The sequence below is a fragment of the Takifugu flavidus genome, chromosome 3 (assembly GCF_003711565.1).
Source record: "Takifugu flavidus isolate HTHZ2018 chromosome 3, ASM371156v2, whole genome shotgun sequence".
Taxonomy (NCBI): domain Eukaryota; kingdom Metazoa; phylum Chordata; class Actinopteri; order Tetraodontiformes; family Tetraodontidae; genus Takifugu; species Takifugu flavidus.
In genome coordinates, this window is record NC_079522.1 from 9949198 (window position 1) to 9971382 (window position 22185).

Below are 22185 nucleotides of genomic sequence, written 5' to 3' on the forward strand. Positions count from 1 at the left end.
CCGCGCCACGTAAGTGGCTAATGGACTGGAGTGTCTCCTTCAGCAGGTCCGTGGTCCACCTGTCGGGAAACAGGAAGAAGATTCCCAACGAGGCCGCGCTTCCTCCTCGCTGTAGAATCTGAGTAGCTGTGAATATTTCTAAATATTTTCTGACACCTGAATCAGACAAACCGCCTTTCCTGCTGTTGGGATGAAGTGTTCCCTCCTTCTTTAACATTCCAAGGATCACTGCTCCATTCATCCCGGCACAGGGCTGCAGCCGCTAGCGGAACAAACAGGACGCGTGGAGGGTTTTGGTATTCTGTAATTTGGCTACTTTTATTCGAGCAGGGTCATTTTCCAGAGAAATTACAAATTAAGAATTCAATAATACTTTTACAAAGACATTTCAGGAAAGATTCTTCAGTCATCATATCATACATAGTATTTAACAGTCCCTCTTCATTTTTTAGCTTAAAAAAAGAAACAAAGATGAAGAAAGTGGAATTCTTTTTTTTTTCTTTTTTTCAGTCGAAAATACAGTGTTTTCACAATTGTATAAAAGTTCCCAAATTTGGAATTTTCCAGTCGCTGGAAAATTAAAGGAAATAAAATAAGATTAAACTTCGCATTTCACAATGTTTCAAAACACAATAAATGCTCTCTTTACGTAAAATTTGCCCCTATGATCGACACCATGTTCCTTTTTACTAAAATATATCTATATATTGAAGACCTATAGTACTGTACACAACAGTATGAAATAAATAAAATTAGGAAATATAAAATGGGCCACATAAATAATGTTTGTTCAACCTAAAAATAAAATGAATGCAATTTGTTGTTTCAAAATAAGGAAAGAAAAAAAAGAAAAACCCAAAAAAAAAACAGGCGGTTTGGTGTAATACTGACAGAGTGAGAAAACATTGCACGACTTAATGTAAACTAAGGAACTGTTGCCTCTACGTCTTTAATACTGACACGGATGCTTCCAAGAACAACGATATCATAATACTGAAGCTGGTGAGAAACAAAAGGACAGAAAAATGGAGCTTCCTTTGACACGAGACCAGGGTGGCACTTCAGAAACACACAGGTTCAAAGGTTTGCATATAAGGCTTCTTTTTTTCACCACAACCACGTGACCGAGACCCCGTCCTCCACCCCATCCCTCCTTCGTCTGTCCTCCACCCCATCCCTCCTTCATCTGTCCATTTCTCTCTTTAAATTGTCCTCCTTTTAAAAAAAAAACAAAACAATAAAAACACTCCTTCATACAGTCGAATTCCTTCATTTGATCCAAGAGGCCTAAAATCGTGTGGTTGTAGATGTTTGGAACTAAAGACGACACCGTTGGGGGGGGGGGCAGGGGGGCAGGGGGGCAGGTAGGAGATGACGAGGGTAATACTGAAGGACTGTAGTGCAGACACTTCTGCTCTTTTTCAACACTGTATAAATATATACATAGGCAATACTTTTTATTCTTTTTTTTGTTCATGATTATAGAAGCGGAGTGCAATTTGTACAAGTCACTAGTTGTGCTATAAATACTGTGGAACACTGGGGGGGCGTTATCTGAGGAGGTTAGCACCACACATATGTTTAGGCCTTAGCTCTGTACATTTGTTCTTCATGTCTTCATGTTCCGTTTGCATAATGCAGCTTATTTCACAAACCCATACCTCCACCTCCTCCGCGCCTCCAGATTGATTTGTGACGGGCGTCTGAGGAGGCCTCCCGGAAGCTTCAGGCACGTGCACGTGCGGCTTAAAACGGTCGTTCCAAACCGCTGAGAATACTGAACCGGAAAAAAGGGGGAGGAAGCGAGAGGCTCGCTCCCGAACATCACATGCCGTCCTCCATGGCGTCCTCGTGATCCGATTTGGTTTCCATTTTGCCATCCAGCGAACTGTCGTCCATCGAGTGCTCCCCGTTCTCCTCCTCGTCCCTCAACGTGTCAGGGTCTGTGTCCATGCTCTTGCTCTCCTCCTCCTCTTCCTCGAACTCGTCTTCCCTTCTTCCCATCTTTGCGTACGCTCCGTCCACTTCCTTCCGTCCCTCTCTGCTGATCCCTCCGTTCACGCCCTCGTGCCTCAGGATGGCCTCGCGCTCCGGCAGCTCCGGGTAGCCCTGGGGGGTGATGCCCTGCAGGTACGCCCGGCTCATCAGCAGCTCCGTGGGCTCCAGGTGACCCTTCTCGCGGGCCTCGCGCTCGGCCGCCTCTCGCTCCTCGGCCTCGCGTTTGCAGTAGGAGTAGCGGTGGTTCATGTGCTGCGAGTACGAGCCCGAGTGCGAGAACCGCTTGCCGCACTTGTCGCACTGGTAGGGCTTCTCGCCCGAGTGGAGCCGCGAGTGCTCGATGAGATGGTGCTTGTGTTTGAAGGCCTTCTTGCAGATCTGGCACTGGTGCGGCCTTTTACCTGCGGACACACAAAACGCAGGGGACACACGGTGAGACGGCCGCTGCTTTCGGATCCCACAACACATCACAACAGTCACAACAGAGCACAAGGCAGAGGCGGAGGAAGTGCACATTTCAGCACGGAGCGCCAAATCCTATTTGAATAAACTATTTGTTTATTCAAATTGCAGCCGCAAAGAGAAAGTGCGCTCGCATCCGTGGGCCCGCTTTATGGAAATTCCCTCCCGCGGTTAAAACATGGACAAACTCCACCACAACTACTTATTTTAGGCCGCTGTGATGGAGGCGACGGTATGAATGGTGCTGCGACGCAAACAAACAAACAAGAGGAAGCGTGTCGGACGGAGGGAGCGGAGCCGGGACGGGGTTGAAGGGCTCAGAGGGGGGCGACGCTGCTTATCTCCAAACGCGATTCAGGTTCATGGTGGCGCGAGGGCCCGTGTTTGGTTCTGGGCCGGGGAGTCCTCTCGCTCGCGAAGGAGCGGCAGAAAGTTGGCTGCCGGAGCAGGGCGAGATTGTTTTATGACGCCATAAACTGTCTGGCTGAATGAAAGCTGTTTACAAGCTCTACCTGCATCTGTTTAAGAGGCTAATTTTAGACCTTTTCTGACGCTCTCTGGTGACCACATGTGCTGCGCTAGCCTCAAAGAAAAAAGAGAGTTCCACATCTGGCTCCACTTTACTGCACTTCTGAGCGTCGCAGCGCCATTGCGACGCACGCGCGGCGACACGTCCATGAAAGCATCAGAAGATGCGTCAGTGTTCTGGAGATAACGCAGGCTGGGGATTTTCTTTTTTTTTTTTCGGGTTTGTTTTTAAGAGTTCAGTGCCGTTCCGACGGTGCGGCCCGCTTCCCTTTCATGTCCGAGCAGATAACACGGAGGCTGCGTAAAGCGGCTAACGCTCTACCGCTGATAGCGGATAAAACAAATGATGCAACCTTGTGAAAGGGAATCTCCATATCATAACTGTAATGAAAGAGTTTTTATCAGCGCTCTGAAGCTTCTGCTGATGCCATCTATCCATCCCTAATAATGGGCCCGATAAAGCTGCTGGAAACTGGCTTTATGTAGCGAGGTGAACTGGAGTGTTCCTTTAAAGATATCAAATTTGGCTAATTTGGCAGGATATGACTGTAAAATAAAGCATCAGCTCACAAGATAACTCTTTGCTACCTGCCAAAAATCACAACAGAAAGATGTGACATGCTAGCTAAAAACCGCTGGCATCTCCTGTCAATGAAGAAGCAAGTTAGCTGTTTACAGATGAAAATTAGGGGTTAAACAGAGAGGGGAAGAAGAAGAAAGGGGGAAACATAAAATAGATTCATTCCGATTTGGAAAAAAAAAGCAAACATTTAAAACATAAAAAAGCATGGGGGTTAAAATAAGGGTCTAGAACAGTATATACCTGTGTGTTCATATTTGTGTCTGAGAAGGGAACTGCTCTTCTGGAATGTTTTGTCGCACAAGTCACACGCGTACATACCACTTTCAGTCTTCTTAATCTTCTTCCGTGACAGACAGGAGTCGGGGTCTGTCATGTCGTCCAGCCCTGACATGTAGTCTGGTGTACCGTCGAGCAGGTCCCCCTTCAAAAAATAAAAAGAAAGAGAGAGAAACAGAAACAAGAATGAATTTGTGGCGCAAGAACTCGTTAGCTGCTGCGTTGTGTGTTTATTAGGAAGGTTATTAGCTGAAGGAGCAATGCTAAAACGTGACTCGGGCATCAGCAGCATTTATCTACTGCTCGTCCTTTTAGAAGCATTCACAACAAGATGGATACGTTTTGCTGCTTCAACACGTTCAACATTCTAGCTGTAAACGATTCTGTTATGATAATGATACTTCACTTGTCTGGTATCGTGCTCATCAAGCTAACATCCGCCCGCAGGATGCTAAAGCTGACATCAGGAGGGAGGGCGCTTAGCGTCTTTGGCATCAGTTTTGCTTCTGCTGTGACGTTTCTACCTCATGATTTAATAAGCTAATGTGTCTCAACAACGTATTCACATTCACATGCTCCCTGAAAAACAGACCGTCAAACAAAACACAAGCATCTTGCAATAATCTCAATTCACGCGCTCAGATGTGATTCGTCAATCAACACATTTGTTCATATTGTTAGAATTCATGTAACGACCACTAAAGCAGCGTCCCCACGAGGTTCTTCGGCGAAAAGCAAACAAGCGCGCGATGCTACAGGTTCTCATGCATTTTTAATTGCCTGCACAGACCGGCGTTGATTCCTTATGAAATTTTCAGCTGAGTCTAATATCGCCCATCCATATCTGACACGCTGCCCATTATGAAAGTCGGGCATAATGGCGTATTCAGTGTGGTCTAATTCTGCACATTTTCCTCCAAAGTTTTCCTTTATGATTAAGATTATGGTCTCCAGCGTGAATTGATGGAGGACAATATTAGCAGCCATTCTTGAAAATGCAAACTCATATAATGATTGAAATCAGAAGGTGCACCTTAGCGGCCGATAATGAGCCAGTGAAGCGTCCTTTAATGAATGTGTGTGTGATAATGGGAGGACAGCTGCTCACTGTGTTTTAAGAAGAGGCCACTATCACCCGGCAATCAATTTGAGCTAAACGCCTGTAGCTGTATTTTTTAAATCTAATTTAATAACTTAGAATAGGAAACATTATTAATACTTTTTTCATCAAAATGGTTCCCTCTATGTTAAACAGCCCTCAGCGTTCAGCAGTAATGAACATGGAGACGGTGCATTATTAATCCACACGTCGGAGCTCATTTCAGCGCCGGCTCTTTTTAAAATGCAGCAAAGTTGCGACGGGGGGGGGGGGGGGGGGGGGGGGGGATGGGGGGGGGATTTCACAGGAGCGCACCGCTCCGGGGCTCACCTCTGTCACTTTTTTACAAAGGCCTTTCACCCATATTTAATAGCAAACCTATCGGAGCTGGAGGAGTCGGGATCATTAATGCGTTCCATCCACCGCCCGTTCGAGTTTACGGCGGCGAGTGGGAACAATTACAGATTTACTCAGCTGAGATTTTAAGACCAATGTGGTTCCTGTTTTTATTCGAACCTGATGATGTTTTAAAGGGGTTGAGCTGGCGAATAACGCTGAAAATATAAACACTTGAGGATTCCTGCTGCCAATATACGGCAGAGCCGGAGCAATTATCATCCTCCCAAATTTGAGAGGTTCTGCAGACGGCGGCTGCTCGCTCCCACCTGGGTCACCTCCAAACCTCCACATCATCAGCACGGCTGGAATATTTACCTGGAAACCTGATTTCCGCTGGTACTTTCTCCTCTGCTGCATCTCGGCAAAGGTGGCTGCACCTGCTGCGTAAGTGTAGGCCATGTGTGGTAGGAAGCCCATTTGGTCCATGCCCGGGTAGGGCCTGAGACCCGGTATGCTGGCCTGCATCGGGGGCATAAATGTAGCGGGTGGGAAAGCGCTCTGAGGTGGAAGTGACGTGTACAAGGGTTTGGCGGCGAATGGGTTGATGCCGAAGATCGGGCTAGTGCTTTTTTCAAGGCTTCCGTTGTTGGTCGAGCCTGAGAAATCCTTCTTCAGGTAGGCCAAGTTCAACGGCTCTTCGAAGTGCTCTCGGGGGGAGGGGACGCTGCTGGCGTCGATGGTAATGCTGTTGACTTTGGGTCTGCTTTTGACAGTCAGTGCATGCTTGGGTTCCTTCATGAGTCTCGGCAGAGAGAGGTCCAGCGGTTCGGCCTGCAGGTCCTCTGAAGTCAAGCTGTTTGGAGTGTAGGAACTGCTGTGAGAGTTTTTGGAGGACGTGGAGGACAGATTAAGCGGTGAGGGGGTGTTGCTGCGTGAGTGGTCCAACTTTTCGCCAGTGGCTTTGGTGCTGCCGCTAAACTGGTGGTTTTTCAGGTGTCTGAGCGAGTTGTCACAGTTGCTAATGTTGTTGTGGAGCTCTGCAATGGAGGGCGACATGATGCGGTCACTGGGCTTCAGTAGAGACACAGGTGACCTAGCTGCCATAGAGTCTTTTGGTGGAGTGTGGTGGTTGTTTGTCCCGAGAACCATGTCGGTGTTGTTCCTCTGCTCTAGTGGTGGGGTTCTAGTGGTACCGTACTGGTACATCTTCCGCTGGTCAAACCACTCCTTGACAAATTCCTGAGGAAGGCCCACCGCTATGGAAATTTTGAGCAGTTCCTCTGAGTTGGGCTCCATGTTCATGGCAAAATATGCCTTCAACACAGACATGTGGTCCCTGTAGGGGTTGAGAGGCCCAGTGAGTCCCTTCTCAGCCAGCATGGAGGAAGGTAAGTGGGCGTTCTTCTCCATGAAGATGCTCGGCTTGTTGGTTATCATGTTCTCGCTGGGCTGCAAGACAGCTTTGATCTCCTCGTTCATCTTGCACAGGTAGCGTTCATGCTGATGCAGAGGGATCGGCCCAGGGAAGGTTTCTTTGCAATATTGGCAAGCGTATGGCGTAAACATGTTATTTTCCTGCACCTTCTCATCCACACCTCCTTCGAGCATGTGGTTGGATTTCTCTCGTTTGATATTGTTAATCTGCCTCTTCGAGTCTGTCGTCAGGCTCTGGAGGCAGGCTTTGGCTTCGTTGACTTTTTCTAACGTGTAATCGATGATGCTTTTGGTGGCGCCGTTGTGACTGACGAGCGGAAGCCCGGCCTGAGGGTCCCCTTGTGTCAGTGCTTGCTTCTGCTCTTCAACCTGGGTCCCCGGTTCCTTCATGTAGGCCTTGTACTTGGAGAGCTCCTCCAGCTTGCAGTCCAATTTCTGCCTGCATACGGTGTTATCAACAATCTGAAGGACCCTCTGCACCTCGCTCAGGTTGTTCCCCGCCAGCCCTGGGTAGCATAGGAGCTGCGACTCCAGGCCGGCTATCCCGAGGTGCTGCAGGGGACTCTGGGCTGTTGCATTGTGGACCCCCAGCGGGCTGTTTCCCCCCATCCCTCCGTTCATGAACGGCCCAGAAGCGCCAAAACCGTGCGACGCCATCATCAGCTTGTAGTCGTTGAAATCAAGCGGTTCCGTCTTGATGTTTAGATGGTTGTTGTGTTCGGGGAGGCCGAGCGGCTTGCCGTTCTCCAGCTTCTGCCGCAGCTGGGTGATGGCGGTGTTCGTCGGGGAGGAGGACGCAGAGGTGGGGGACGAGCCCGTCTTCATGTTGCCGCGCATCCTGCCGTTGACGGCAATCAGACCAATGCACTTCTTGCTGCTAATGTGGGAGCTGTAGGAGCCCGAGTGAGAGAAGCGCTTCTTGCAGTTGGAGCACTCGTACGGTTTTTCACCTGAAACAAAACGACCAGAGCTTGAGACGGCGTAGGACAAACATCTGAGCACCAGAGAACCTACAGTCAGCGCTGCAGTTGAAACTAGACGTTCCTTAAAGGTAACATCCTCCAGGAATGAAAGGAAGATCTGTGAGTTGCTCTTTATTTGCGGCCCTGCACTTGTGACTCACCGCTGTGGATCCGGAGGTGTTCCTTCAGATGGTGCTTGTACTTGAAGGCCTTGCCACACTCTGTGCATTTGAACTTGCGGTTGCCGGCCGCTTGGTTGAGCAGTTGGTGCTGCGGGAAAAGAAGAGAAAGAGACGTTCAGGAACAGAAAGCCACAGACTCGGCAGGGGGTGAGAGTTCACTAAATAATCACAATTGGTCGGCATGACAACAAGGATAAAGCCAAATGGCTCCGGTCCCCAACGAGACGTGCTGGCTTCCTCCTCCTACCTCTGACTACAGGCAGGCACGCCGATAACACACAGAATCACATACCTTTTAATTTTTTGGCTCCTCTGTCAAAGCAGACACGCCTTTGGAATTTGGCAGGCCAGAAAATAGAATAAATGAAAAGAGTCATTCTCCTACATTAGAACCACCAATCTGATCTCATTTCCAGCAATTTGGGCCAAATTAGTCAGAAAGGTGTACCTGCCTGTACACACCGCCGGTCTTATTGCTCTGGAATTCCCAACCACAACCACGCCAGCTCAGAAATGTATGTTGTCATTAAGTGTCAAAAAATCATTATTATTATTGTTGTTGCTTTTGATTATTATGTTGATGGTGAGGATGGCAATAATAATAATAATAATAATAATAATAATAATAATAATAATAATAATAATAATAATAATTCGCTAAAGGGTTGTAATAAAGTGAGGATTCAGACCACAAATGCTGAGCCGTGATTGGCTGCTCACAGGTGACATCACATCCAGTCCATCAGATTTACAGTTAAACCAAGGATGAAAAACAACAAAACATGTAAATAAGAACAATTTTCAACCTGCTGCGCAGGAGAGTCAATGATGAGTAAATAAAACCCTCTCTGAGCTGGTGGGGCAGAACCCCTCCCCCTCCCAGATCAGTCCTGACAAATGCGGGGGTGTGTGCTGACTCTACCCACATTCCTGGGGAGACAGATGGTGGCGCACAGGACACTGGGAGGACTGGGAGGAATTGTTCAAACAGCCCCAACCTTCAAAGATCAGGCAGGGAGAGTCGAGGGGGGGGGCAAGCACCGGAGAGGGACCCCATCGCTCGTATGTTGCTGAGTTGCATAAACAAACAGCAACAGCTGCTCGGCTGCCTCCACCTCCCGCCTCCGCCGCCACCATAACCCCTTTACTTCTCCCTGGAGGACCTCACACCCGGTAAAGTTTAGTCTCACCACCACGGCTAATAAGCTACAATCGCTCTACGTTCCCTAATTGTGAATGGCACTTGCAAAACGACTCATTGGTACCATCGGTGCTGACTGTGGGAGGGGGCTGACTGCATGTTTGCATATGTATGATGTCTAATTAGTCATATTTCACCTAATTGGTTTAAGAGGAGGAGGCATGTAAACAGGCAAGAGCTCATGTTTACCTATCAGGACATTATTCTTAATGCTAATCTGGCTGCTCCCGCTCGCCGCGGACTTGCTCCTCGGTTATCTCTGATGTGTCAAACAGGAAGCGAAGTTAGCGCAGACAAAGACAAAGAAAAGAGGCCCATTGTCCATAGAGAACGTACCCCCCCCCCCCCACCTCCTTCTTGCCTCCTGGACTTAAACAATCCCGCTTATTTACAAATCAAGTCAAGCGACAGCCCCTGAATGGTGGTCCTTGGCCACTGACGTGGCCCTGGAGGGGAGCGGCAGCAGCAGCTGCATTGTAATGCGAGGATCGGGGAGCGCGGCTTACTCGGCCCGGTCCATCTGCTCACGTTTTTTGAGCCCAGCTGGTAGACCAGGTGAAAGTACCGGCTGTTGACATGTGATCAGATCAGTCTGAGCCTGTCGTTCTCACTTCAGAGAGCACCACACAACACCCACGACCTGGGCGCTACAGCACCAGGCTTCATGGGTACGTGATATCATCGCTTTCTGGCTCAACTTGAGTACATTACAGGAGGATGAAGCATCAAAACAGGAGTTTAAACCAGCAATTAGCAGATATTTTAAAATGGCATCAGCTCCACATTCCTCATTTATATTCATCCATAAAATTGAAAACAGACTCCGCCCACTTCATAATTAACAGTGTCGATTTAACTGCAGAGAAGGTGCAATTACATTAAAACTCTGAAAGCTTGCAGAATCTTAAAACTCAAGCTGACAAGCGAGTTAAACAGCCGTGACCGCTGATGCGTTTTCACCTCACTGGGCTTTAAGGTGATTCATGCTAACGGCCGCTTATGAACGTCGGATTTCAGACGTTAGCAAATCGATGGCCCAAAAACCTCCAGTAAACGCACAGATGTTTACACAGTGAATGAAATTAGCGGGAGGCGGGCTTTGATGAAGAGCGACAACTTCAGGAGGAGCTGAAGTCGTGGCTCCTGATAAAAAATTCCAAATTGGAAATTCACACAATCATTCGATCGTGAACACGAGACTGGAAAATCATATCAGAGAGGGCCATCAAAAAGCCATTTAGGGCCTCAATTAAAGTTATTACCATTAAAGGATCTGCATCTTCAAAATGCCATGAAAAATTAATAATGATTGCCAATCAGAAAAAATGATCTCTGCTCTCCGAGGGACCGGAGCACATTAGGAATTAGATGAGGGAAGAAGAAGGGGGAGAAAAAGCCTCTAACCTGATCCCTCGCAGGCTTGTGTGTGGCCATATGCCGCTCGAGCTGAGTGCGGTAAGCGAACGTGTAGTTGCAGAGGGGGCAGGCGAAGTTCTCCTCGTTCTTCTCATGACGGTACTTGATGTGCTCCTTCAGCGATGTCAAGCGCTTGTAGCCCCGGTCACAGTAGGGGCAGGTCAACAGTTGGGCGAAGGCATCTGGCGTTCCAGGTGGCAGGTCTGCAACAGAGAAGGATGGCGGGAGGGGGCAGAGAGAGACGGGGGAGTGAAGGAGGAAGGGGAAGGGAAAGCGGGCCAAAAGGTCAGCGAATCAATGGCAGCTAACGGGCGGGCTGCCCAGAAGTGGTATGGGAGCTATCTCAGCAATCTGCTCCACATGGGAGCCACGGATCCAGCCTGGCATCCACACACACACATACACACACACACACAACACACGCGCGCACGCACACACCTCCTTATTACCAATAGAGGACAATCAATTTACATGATTCAACAGGGACACTTTTTTGGGGGATTTTAAAAAAAGAAAAAAGCCATGAGAAGACATATGAGTCCTGATCCAGCCATCAGCAGTCACTTAATTAAAAAAACACCAACCCCCAGAAGGTTTTAGGCATGATTTTATTCTGTATGTAATGGTCTCCAGTTAGACAATAAAACAAAGTTCCCCCTAAATCAAAAATCCTCTTGCAGAAACCTCCAAAACCTTCCTCCAAACAGGCCTTTTGTTTCAACATCATCATCGTGGCTGCAGCATGAATCATGGGATCATTCTAATTCAGCTCTGCTCTTTTTTTTATTTTATTTTCCTTCAGGGACCTCGAGAGGTGCACTATCTGATTACAGGCCCCTGCCCAGCTGTTGCTTAAGGCTGTAGGTAAACACCGAGGCATGCAGCGAATCTGTGGGACCAACAGCTGTCCGGCCGTGTCAGCGAGGGGAACTGCTGCTCTGTCCGCGGCTTCTAACACTTCCAGTTTATAACACACAATTCTTTGTCTTTTAAGAGTATTTGCTGGTGCAAAAGTTATCAGGTATACGGCGTTCCTGCAAAGTTGTCCCATTAGAGGACGCCCGTAAAAGAAAAGGAAAAATATTAAGCTCCAAAAAGAAACGTGTAGAATAGTATTTTTTAAAGCTTGAGCTGAGTCGCAGCGCCGAGAAGTAACGCCCGCTATTTAGTATTTAAAAGTTGAATTAACCTCACTGAAAGTTAACGAAAGAAAAGTTTGTTTGCTGCATTTATCACCAAATTTATTTCTACTTCAGTGGTTAAAGCTAAGTTATGTTGCTGCACATTTTAATTCCCTCTGCCAAGAGGTGCCCGCCCGCGTGCCTGCCTGCCCGCATGTCTGCCTGTCAGTAAATAGATTAAAAAAATAACTCAAAAAGTTATGAAGGGATTCTAATGACATTTTCCAGATGTTGTTGATATTGAGCCAAGAAAGAAATTATTACATTTTGGTGATGTTCTGGATTCTGGAAGGACTATGACCTTAGATCTTACAAGGGGGCTTTGATCATAAGTTTGATCATAAAGTAACACACTACTATATTTCCGCTGTGTATTTTTCTAGTATATAGATATATATGTATATATATATAGGGGAAATGTCCTGCTTGGGAGCGGTCTGAGCTCTCTGCCCCTCTGTCTTGTTAAAAATGTGATGTAAAAATATGTCACTTGTGTTTGAATTCCAAAATTTCCCGTTAAATGTGCCTGATGCTGGCCTTTTCCGTACCATTTTCCTCCGGACCTGTGGCCTCTGGTGTTCCCAGGCGGGACAGCTCCTCCGGGGCTTCTGGGTAAATGATGGCAGTGTCTCCACGCTGCAGGTATTCGGCGATGCTAACCACGTGACTGTCGCTGTCATCCAGCTTCCGCTTGGCAAAGAAGTCCTCAAACTCTGAAGTGCAATCGACGCTCTTGACTGAAGGAGAGAGAGGAAGAGGAGAAGATGAAGGAGGAGAATGAGGGGGAGGAATAAATCGGATTCATTTCTGTCCCCAGAGAATTGTCTTACAGGAGGATATTGGGAACACGAGGACAGTCGCCCAAAACATTCGGGAGAATACGTCTAAATTATGGGTTTGCCTGTCACACCACAAGGGCTAAAATAGGAATTGTAACTTAAGTGAGATAAACTGGCAACAGCGAGCTTCCAGGGAACGACACGTGAAACAAAACCAAACTCACTCACGAAGCAAAATCCGATTCCGAGTTCAGGACTGAAGGGAAAAAAAAAAAATCAGAGACACACACAAGCCCGGTTTAATCAGCAGCAGAGCCGCGTTTCTGTGGATCGACTTTCACATATAAGGTCAATCAAGAGACTGTGGCTTTTGTTGATTCTCTGTTGAACAGATTACTGGGGCCAAACCACAAACCAGCCCAGAAAGACAGAGAAGGAGAAGAAGAAGAGAGAGCAGCTCCGCCATCAGTGAGCAGAATGTCTCTTAAGCCAGCCAAAGTGCTGAGGCCACACAATGTGTTTTCTCAAATTATTTCCCAGTCGCCTTCTCTTCAGGGAAACTCTTAAGCTGCAGCGTGGAGATAGCTGCCTCCAAAAACACACTGAGAGGCATCAGCAGCCTTCATTAGTCAAGGCGACTTTCAACACACACACACACACACGGACGCACGGACACGTGTTCATGCACGACCTGCAGAAATACTATTTGGCCCAAACAAACAAAAAAAGAGCGACGTCTCATCAGACTTCATCCCCTGTTAATTAGGCTTTTAGCCTGTGAGCCAAGGTGAGGCTTAAGGAGCGATTTGTTCGGCCGTCATGACTTTGCGCTCCAATTTGCGAAAGGTCAAGGTGGTAGATTTGGTTGTCAAAAATGGCAGCCAAATGTCACCAGTGCCAATGGATCACTTTTGATAACCGCGATCGCATAATATGCGCCGCTCTCATTAGAAGCTCCTTTTGAAGCTAATTGTCAATGTTGTAATAACTGTTGTTTTTGTCTCCTGATTATTCTGACTGACCGACCGACTGACCGACCGACTGACCGACTGCCTGACTGACTGACAGGGGTGCGGCTCAGCGGAATCAGTTTCCTGGACCTGAACCTGAAAGCCTTCAGGGTTATTATTTACTTCACATGAACGCAGCCCAACAATCCTGCCCAGTAAACGTGTTCTTCATGTCTGCTTTTGTTCATGGTTTTGGGATGAAAAATGCAAGTCATTTCTCTTTAAAGACAGTCTTTCCTTCCAGTGGAGGAGGAAATCACCTGGATCAAAGTGCGCTCTGGCACCGGGACGTGATCAAACTGCTCATGTCTTTAAACAGAATCACATGTGATCCTGTGGCGGGGGAGCTTCCACAGCGGTGCCACAGTATTGTTTCCAAAACTCCTTTAAGCGGGCGAAATGGAAAACATTTGCAGCTCTCGACAGAAGGAAAAAAAGAAGAAGAAAACACCAGGATGGACGGAGGGTAATTAGAGCTGAAGGGAGGCTTTTGAGGCAGGGCCGCGTGGCGTTCTGTGGGGTACTTTTGGTTTGCCATAACAGCATCCAGGGGCCAACTGGAATGATATCATGGAAGGGTGGGGTGCATGTGACTGCAGCTCAGCTCAGGCCTGTTTAATGCAAGATGGCAGGTAGGATTAAGTTCCACCGAGAGTCGCAGCGGAGCGTAAATGCGCTCGCTATGCTAACCTGGGAGGCTACAACTTTCTAATCGACGCTCCTAAAAGTTGTCATCTCTTCAGCTTCCTATAAACATGCAGGGATTTGTCTCGGGTTTCCAGCAGGACGAGAGTTCCCTTTAATTACAGTTTGCAGTTTGTGTACGTAATCGTTCTGTTGTTATTTTAGAAAAAAAAGCGGTTTCCAACTCGCGGCCACAAGATAAATCTCACCATCAGATGTTTTACAGGGAAAGATGGCAGCAGCAAACATTTTTCCCGCTGTTTTTCCCTCTTCGTTTCCTGGTGAGGGTTACCCACAGTGGCCCTTTTCTGTCAGAACTTTTGAAATATCAAAGATGGCAGAAAAGTCCCTGCTTTTATTGTCGCGATGATGTTAGTGTTAGTGGTCTCCTGTGAAATGAAGCGAGGGAGTAAAAAAAACAACTCACCTGTACCATTTCCAACCGTCTGCAAAGTGGCATCGGGCCCCAGGGTGTCAAAGTCATCCTTCATTTCATCTGCACAGAAACAGGGTGGGGGGGTGAGCACCTGAACATAACAACCCAACCAGCAAACAGCGACAACCAGGCCTTTAAACCAACGTACGGAGGAAGCGGCAGAGGCACCGCTGTGCATCGCCGCGCGCCGCGTCTTTGTGCGGCATGCTTAATGAATGCTATCATCCGAGCCAGACAGTGACTTATTTACCTTTAACATGACAACAAGCGGCAGGGGAGGCGAGCAGAGCTTCAATGGCCAAACACGGCGATTAAATACGACGCGGAGCACATCCACCTGAGCAATCAGAGAGCTCCAGCCAACGTGCCGGCTGAGCTTATTACTCCCTGGCTGTGACGCCGCTGCAATCCTCTGCATGCAGGATCACGCTTGTTTTATCGTGTCATTTGGTGGAAGCTTTCATCCGCAGCGGCGAGTAGCGAGGGTGTTTTTCTCTGTTTGCCGCAATCCCCTTCAATGCCTCGCTGCTCACCATCAAGAATACAACCCTCAACCACAAATTAATAGCTAAAGTTGCAGAAACATTTCTAAGGGGCAGCGCCGCTCTGCAGGCAGAAATAACCCCATTGGTTGGGGTAAACCTCAGGTGGGCGGGGACAGAGACCTGGGACAGCGAGACAGGAAGCCGTTATTTTTAAAGGCCGACTTGTGAAACAAGAGAAAGTGAACTTGAACCCCAACAAGATGAAATTGCCTGAACCGCCAATCTAAACATTCCTGCAGTCAATAAATCAAAATCTGACACTTGAATCCACCCACCGTGATTTACATGGTCCAATCAGGCAGAGCGCCACGCAGACGCTCCGTCCCCGCACAGGTAAATAACCGGCGGATTGACGGGCGCATAAACAAGCCCTCGTTTGACAAATTAATCTCTCCTCCCCTGACGGGCCCATATGGAGGGCATCGAACAGCCAATCAGCTTAAGCAGCAGCCCGGGCCCGCCTTCCCGCCTTGTCTGTAAAAATTAAATCAAGGTGCTTCCGAGAACAAAAATAAATAAATAAAGGAGCATCTGTTTCTGCTCCTTCGAGGACGTCACGTTGGGAACATTTTCTCCAACCTGACTGCGGAGCTGCGGAGAAGGTGCCGGGTGTGGCCCACATAATATCCTGGTTGCATTACGCTGCATGCGAACAAAACGCTCTCCTTGAAACCTCTGGGTGAAAACAATGAGCCCAATAGCTGTGGAATGCTCTGTAAGGCTTCCTTGAAAGAATTTGGCGAGTGCAGAGAAATGATGAATACCGCTGTCAGTGGCCTCCACTGAGTAATGACAGACTCTTCTGCATGTCCGAGTTCACGCCGCCTCTACTTTCCTGCGTGTTTGATTGCTGCCAAATGGCTTGAAAAGCAGAAAATAAATGGGATTTCAACGATGTGAATTAAGCTCTGACTAAACAAAGCATCAAATATCAGCTGCTGCTCACAACTCCCTCACGGTTCCGTGTCCTCGTAGGCACCGTGTTTTGCTTGGGGTAATCAAATTTGCCTGCATACCTTCGGTCTGATGCAAAGAGGGATGACCGTTGGGATTTACAGCCCCCCCCCCCCACACACCCCTGTTTACCTTGGAAAACTCTTGTTGTGGGTGGCGTGAGGGGAGAGGCGCCTGCCCTCCAGCAGGAGGTGGGCTAATACCACCAACACCTCTCCAGCTGAGGCCTGGGTGCCGGGCCTGGGGTACTTCTAAAGTTCTGCACTGATTTAATGCAGCCAATTATGCGTTTTATCTCATTTAGCATCTTAAAGTATTTATGGCCCCGGTCTGTGGGATCAAACCGTCCACTAAGTGCTGTTTTGCTGTCATGAATCACAGAGACCTGCGGCGGTAAGGTACACACCACCTCCAAGGCTCTGGACAGAGGCCCGACCGCCTATTTTCATAGCAGCTCTGACACTGTTTATTTTGAAAACACTCCTATTTTTATGGCCGGTCACCGCAGTCGCTTCAAAGTTTTTGCTTTTGTGCGTTTTTCGCCTCATTTAGCCCGTCTGGCTGCGTCAGAGCCACATTCTCATAGGCCCATACCCTCGCTGATATTTTTGGACTTCAACTGTCATTTGCAGATATTCCCTAACTTCCCATTTACATCCAAAGAAAACAGAGTTTTCGTTTTCTATTCCTGAGTTGGAAAAAGCATCCACACGTCTCCCGTTTGAGTAACAAATTATTAACGAGCAAAACTTGACTAACGGGCGGGGAAAAGGTGATATGTCGGAGAAACGGAAGCCAAACCTGGCAACAGATCTCAGTAAGCGGCGGCGAGTTTTCAGCCACCCTGCCGACGGCTCCAGACGTGTCAGAAAAAGGGCGAACGCAGGTGATTTATCTGCAAAGGCCTGTCATTGATAATGATGTCATGCTTTTCCAGCACGTCTCGTCCAGCCTGGCTGTGGGACGATGGAATGTCAAGGCCAGACACAAGACGGTGATTGTGCCCTGGAATCAGAGCCGATAAACTTTGTGTTGTACGAGCGGCGCTCGCGGAGCTTCTCCATTTACTCCGACTTTGTGCTTTGAAAGCCTGGAACTGCTTCCATTCACTCCCCAGCACACAGTCCTGACAAGGGAGTGACGAGCAAATCAGTCCAAGTGGGCAGGACGTGTGTGTGGGGGGGTTCTGACTTATCTCAGGCTTAAGTTATGTGCTGAGGTATCATTGTAGACACTTAGGCACCGGAGGAGAAGAGGGAAAAAAAGAGAAATGGCTGGGAAACACAGCACCCGCAACATTGGGAAAGAGGCTTCCAAACAGCCTAATGAACTTGACTTGCTCTCCGAAATCTGTCAGACACTTTATCACAGCAGAGGAATATTATCTGGGAATTGCAACATAGTTGAATTACAGACATTACGGCTCCGCAGGTCTTTATCAAATAAACAATTACTGTATGCAACGACAGCCTGTTTATCCTTTATCCTGATTTATTTACCCGTCCCTCCTTCCTTCCCTGCTCCCCGACAGGAAAGTGTTACTTTCGGGGAGCAAACGTTGACACCCGACTTTTTTCATCTGTAATAAATGTGCGATTTTTTCCCCCTGTATTAAAATTTAAGGCTGCAGATTTCTTCTTTTCCTTTTTTTCCCCCCCAGAGCAGCTAGTTCATTAGCAGGAATGAATAGCGGCCCCAGCTCATTTTAAATTGGCTGTCTTACATGACTTCTCGCCACACTCTGTTCCTGTCACATGCTTCCAAGAATCATTGACTCTTATTATACATGTAAATGGCTATCATAAAAATAAAAATTTCATTTAAGATTGTTAATGGCTTTTTTTGCAGCAGGCTGGCTTCCTTTAATGATTATACCCTGCCCCCTAATTAAAAGTATTTATCTTTTAAGCATCCGTGACCGGGCCAATCGGAGTCACTCAAAAAAAAAGAAGAAGAAGAAGAGCTCAGTCAGAGTTTTAGAAGGTATCGTAAACAGAAACGGCTCGATGAAAGCACGTCTTCATCTGCCCGTGCTTTTCATTTCCCTGCATTTTTCCTGTAAATATTTTTTTGTTGTTTGGCTCAAAGCGGGACTCCTCTCTAAGCGTGTACCAAATGGTCGCCGTTGCTCACAAAGAAACTGTTTATCATGTCCGTCTGCTGAGAGAGCGGCGGCGACAGTTCTTCTACCGCCAGACCTGGCTCCAGCAGTGTTTGTGAGATGCTTCACAAGGTTTGTTTAAGGATACCCAGGCACCAGATGGGCGGGGTTTACGCCATAAGACCGCCGCGTGAGTGACAGGATGCGTGCGTGTTAGCCAAAAAGCAATCTGTTTTTGATTGACAGCTCACCTGAACTCGACACATCCGGGAAACCAATGCTGGTTTTTATTCTTTCACAAAAATGTCCAAGTCAGGTCTCTAAACTTTTGTCTCTTCTTAAAGAGATATGGCGCCTACGTTGGCGAGACTCACCTGCGCCGTCGACCGAAGCGCTCAGCATGTCGTTGTCGGGCCAGATGTGCTCCACGCCGCTGTCCCGCATCTCGTCGTCCTCCTCGTCCTTGGTCAGGAGGCCGTGGCTCTCGGTGCGTGGCGATGCATCGGGGTTGGTGAGGCTGGCCGGGCTGCCCGTCCCGTTGATCAGGGGGTCTTCCTCGGACACCGGCAGCTTGTCGTCCTCCTCGGTCTCTGAGCCCGTCTCCACCACGTTCTCGTAGTTCAGAGCTGTGACACAAAGAGGAAACAAGCGGTCACAACAGAGCTTTGGAACTTCTTAACGCTGAAATCTGAAACACTTTTTTTTTCTTGCTTGTTTTGGAAAGTGGGGTTTGGTGTAGGCGCTTTTTTCCCTCTCTTTTTGTCTTTTGTGGGTTACACCCCAATTACAGCATCCACGACTGGAATCTGTGACAGAGCTGCAGTGGTGGGTAGACAGCTGTCGAGGAGATGCAGCCAAAATAGCCACTAATTTTCAGTCCGGCGCACATGCCTCGGATACCAACGAGCTGCACCTTTCAGGACGGCTCTGCTCCAGAGCATTCCTGTCACGATTCAGATGCTCCACATAGCACTTACAACGTTACAAATGCCGTTGCTATGCATAAAAAGGGCTTAACCTATAGCAATTTAGATTATTCATCACAGCTCCCCCTCAGATGTGTTTGCATTTGCATGGCCATTCGACCATGAACATAAATATGGATGTTTTCTAACATGTGAGACTATTGAAACGGTGGGCCTTGAAATCTGTGAACACGCACGCTGACGCGCGCGCAGAGTCTCGAAGCGGCAGCGCGGCATCGGGGGGGGGCCACCCAGTTCCACAAGTCCCAGACATATGCCTGCTTTTCCTAAAATAGCCACCCTGTAAATAAGGGCTGTGAACTCAATCAAAGGTGGCTCACGTGTAAATTAGTCTCAGCCATCAGCAGGTTCTGAGTGTAAAATCTTTGAAGGAAAAAAAAATAAGTGACTTCAGAAGACTGAGGACAGATGGAGGCAGGCCAGGAGTGCGGCATGGCATGGGGGACACACCTTATTGGCAGCTTGTGCAGGAATGTTCTGTGGTGAGGACCAATCATGGGAGGGCCCCGAGTTTGAGCCACCAAAGTGAAGAGGTGGAGGCTTTTTTATAATGCTTGATTTTATGTTTCGGAGTCATAAAAAAGCTGCAGCAACCTCAAATTTGTATCGGATAGCTTGGAGATATGCGAATGTATAGTATTTAGTGCACCCTGCCTGGAGAACCTTCCCACAGTCGCTGGATGAAGTCAGCGCCCGACATTTGTGACGACGTTATCCATATGAAAAGCTAAGCCTCCCCACGTCTCCCGCTAACACGTACGACTGGCCGGTCTGCACTTGCCTTCAGTGAACAACTGCACAACAGGTGCAAATTAAAATGAAAACGGGGCTTTCAAATGCGGGAGGGGAGGGGGAAGTGGTAGGCGAGCGGGGAAGAATGAGGAGGGGAAGGCAGGAGGGTGGGACTGCGCTGACCTGCCTCGAATACCAATCGACAAAGAAACAAAACCTTTTCAAGAGGTGTGATCACAAGGGTTTAGGCAAGTTCAGACTCAGTAATGCTCCCTGGAGATGACAGGGGGACACGGGAGTGGTGGGGGCGACTTCCTGGGTGGTCCATATCTATCTGAAAAGCTATATATTTATTTTCGGGGGGGGGGGGGCACGATAATCTGGATGATCGCTGAAAATCAGTTCGTCAAACTCTCAAATTGACAGGCCTTCAAAAGGACAAAACAGTCAGTTTGGGATCCACCCCTCGGCACCCCAACACCCCCGAGGGGTTTAACTTTTCTCGCATCAGCTCCGTGTCCTCCTGCCCCGACTTCCATAGGAGGGGGCGCAGCCCGACAGTGCTGGTAGAACAAAAGGCCAAGAAGCTTGGGAAGCTATCAACCCGTCGCTGTGAACCTGATCTCTGGATGCAGATTCAATGACGGCGGAGCAGAGGCCGGCTGAATGAAATTATCTCAGGCTGGACAGGTTCTAAAAGGCCCATTCTTCCGGAGTAGAAAGGAGCGAGGGCGCTTCTCTTTTTGTCTGGCAACACATCCACTGTGGCATCGTGCCCCGTTCTGACTTCTAATACCCCACAAAGTGAGCGCGGCAACTGCGAATCCCTGCTAACTTTTCAGGTTGAGCTTCTGAAGCATTTTCCTCGTTTTGTCGGCGGAAAATTGCAGGAGGGGCGTCAAACTGCCTTCAAATAAACCACACAGTACATGCAATCTCCGCCGTCAGCTGTCAGCGGGTACCTACAAGAAGGCGAAATGACAGTGGGGAACTCGTCAAGTCAAACATGTGGTATTATCATCAAGAAAGCCGCCATTGTTTAGGTGCCACCGCTGACAGTAGACGAGCACCAAGCATCTATTGGCATTGTGTCACACAACAAAGTCATTTTTCAGCTACTAATGTTTTTTCAGTCAGTGGCTGCGTCCCGGCAACACTCAGTCATAATCAGTCCTTTGTGCTGGGGAAGAAGACAAAAAGAGGATACGTCTCAAATGCCTCATCGCTCCTTTTCTTACCTTAAGTGTCACCCGGACAAAAGCAACCGCGCCTGACGGTTTGACAAACTCCCGCTACCTGTTTAAAAGCGCCGTCTCCTCCACTCTGCTCGGCATTTTTAAGGTAAATGGCGACAGCAATTCCAGTTTAATATCTGGTTTTAGAATGATCTGCCATCACTCTTTGGAGGCTCTGGCATTAGTCTGTCAGTCAGCACAGAGGGCACACAGTAGAGGAATATTGTATATTGATTAGGAACCGGTTTGATCAGCAGCCGGAGAGCACAGCAGGGAGTACGATTAAAACCTCATCACTGGACAAAGAGATAAAAAAAAAAACAGAGAGCAGCCAAGGCAACACTTCAGCCAGGACTGTTGTATTCTGACCGTGCAGAGGACTATTATTTTAGTGGCAGGAAATAAAGTCCAAATATTAAAAACAGATTATATTTACAAAGCATCAGGTTTGACAGTGAACAAATGGCTCCGGCGATCAAAAACGCCTTTAATGTCAGAAGCCATAATCAACTCCCGCCAAAGCCGGAGATAACTCTAACAGTTGTCTGGCACCATGCTGCATTCAAAGACGCGCAAAGTCACTTGGAGGAATAACGGCACTTCCAACTTACGGCATTGATGTTGACCCCTGCGTTAGTCAATAAAGCTCTCATGTATGGCACATATGCATGCAAATCAAGCCAGGCAGATGGCGCCCGATGCCAGACAAAGGCTAATTACAGAGTTTCCTCCAGGTCTCCATTAGGAACTCGCGTAGAAACTCTATCAATTGAAGAAAAGTTTAATTTCCCAGTTCGCCCGACGCAACAATGAAAGTTGGCGATTCCCCGCAGCTAGAGTCAGCTCCACCTGCACTCTGCCACGGAGACGCCGCTAACAAGTATAATCACATTTATTTAACCATCCCAAAGTAGCCATCCAGCGGCCCCGAGGAGGCTTCAGCGAGAACCTTTGGTGCTCGACTCTGGAGGAGCCAGAGAGGAGGAGAGCCGACGGTAGAGGTGATCGCCACGGGGGAAGAATGACTAACACCCACACTCACCCTCTCTCGCGCTAACCCCA

At 48.1% G+C, this 22185-nt stretch overlaps 1 protein-coding gene across 4 annotated transcripts in view; it reads right to left on the reverse strand.

The window, feature by feature from the left end:
- Positions 1 to 291: 291 nt before the first annotated feature.
- zeb2b (zinc finger E-box binding homeobox 2b) overlaps positions 292 to 22185 on the reverse strand; it is a 67096-nt gene continuing 45202 nt past the window's right edge. For 3 of the 4 annotated variants that reach the window (XM_057026505.1, XM_057026504.1, XM_057026508.1), the window contains 8 exons: positions 18545 to 18796; positions 14562 to 14630; positions 12210 to 12398; positions 10469 to 10683; positions 7843 to 7951; positions 5661 to 7669; positions 3812 to 3992; positions 292 to 2399 (listed from right to left, as the gene is read on the reverse strand). In XM_057026505.1, the coding sequence (XP_056882485.1) occupies positions 1825 to 2399; positions 3812 to 3992; positions 5661 to 7669; positions 7843 to 7951; positions 10469 to 10683; positions 12210 to 12398; positions 14562 to 14630; positions 18545 to 18796 (3599 nt within the window). In that variant the 3' untranslated portion in view covers positions 292 to 1824. The remainder of the gene's footprint in view (positions 2400 to 3811; positions 3993 to 5660; positions 7670 to 7842; positions 7952 to 10468; positions 10684 to 12209; positions 12399 to 14561; positions 14631 to 18544; positions 18797 to 22185) is intronic. The other variant, XM_057026506.1, reaches the window with a different exon arrangement.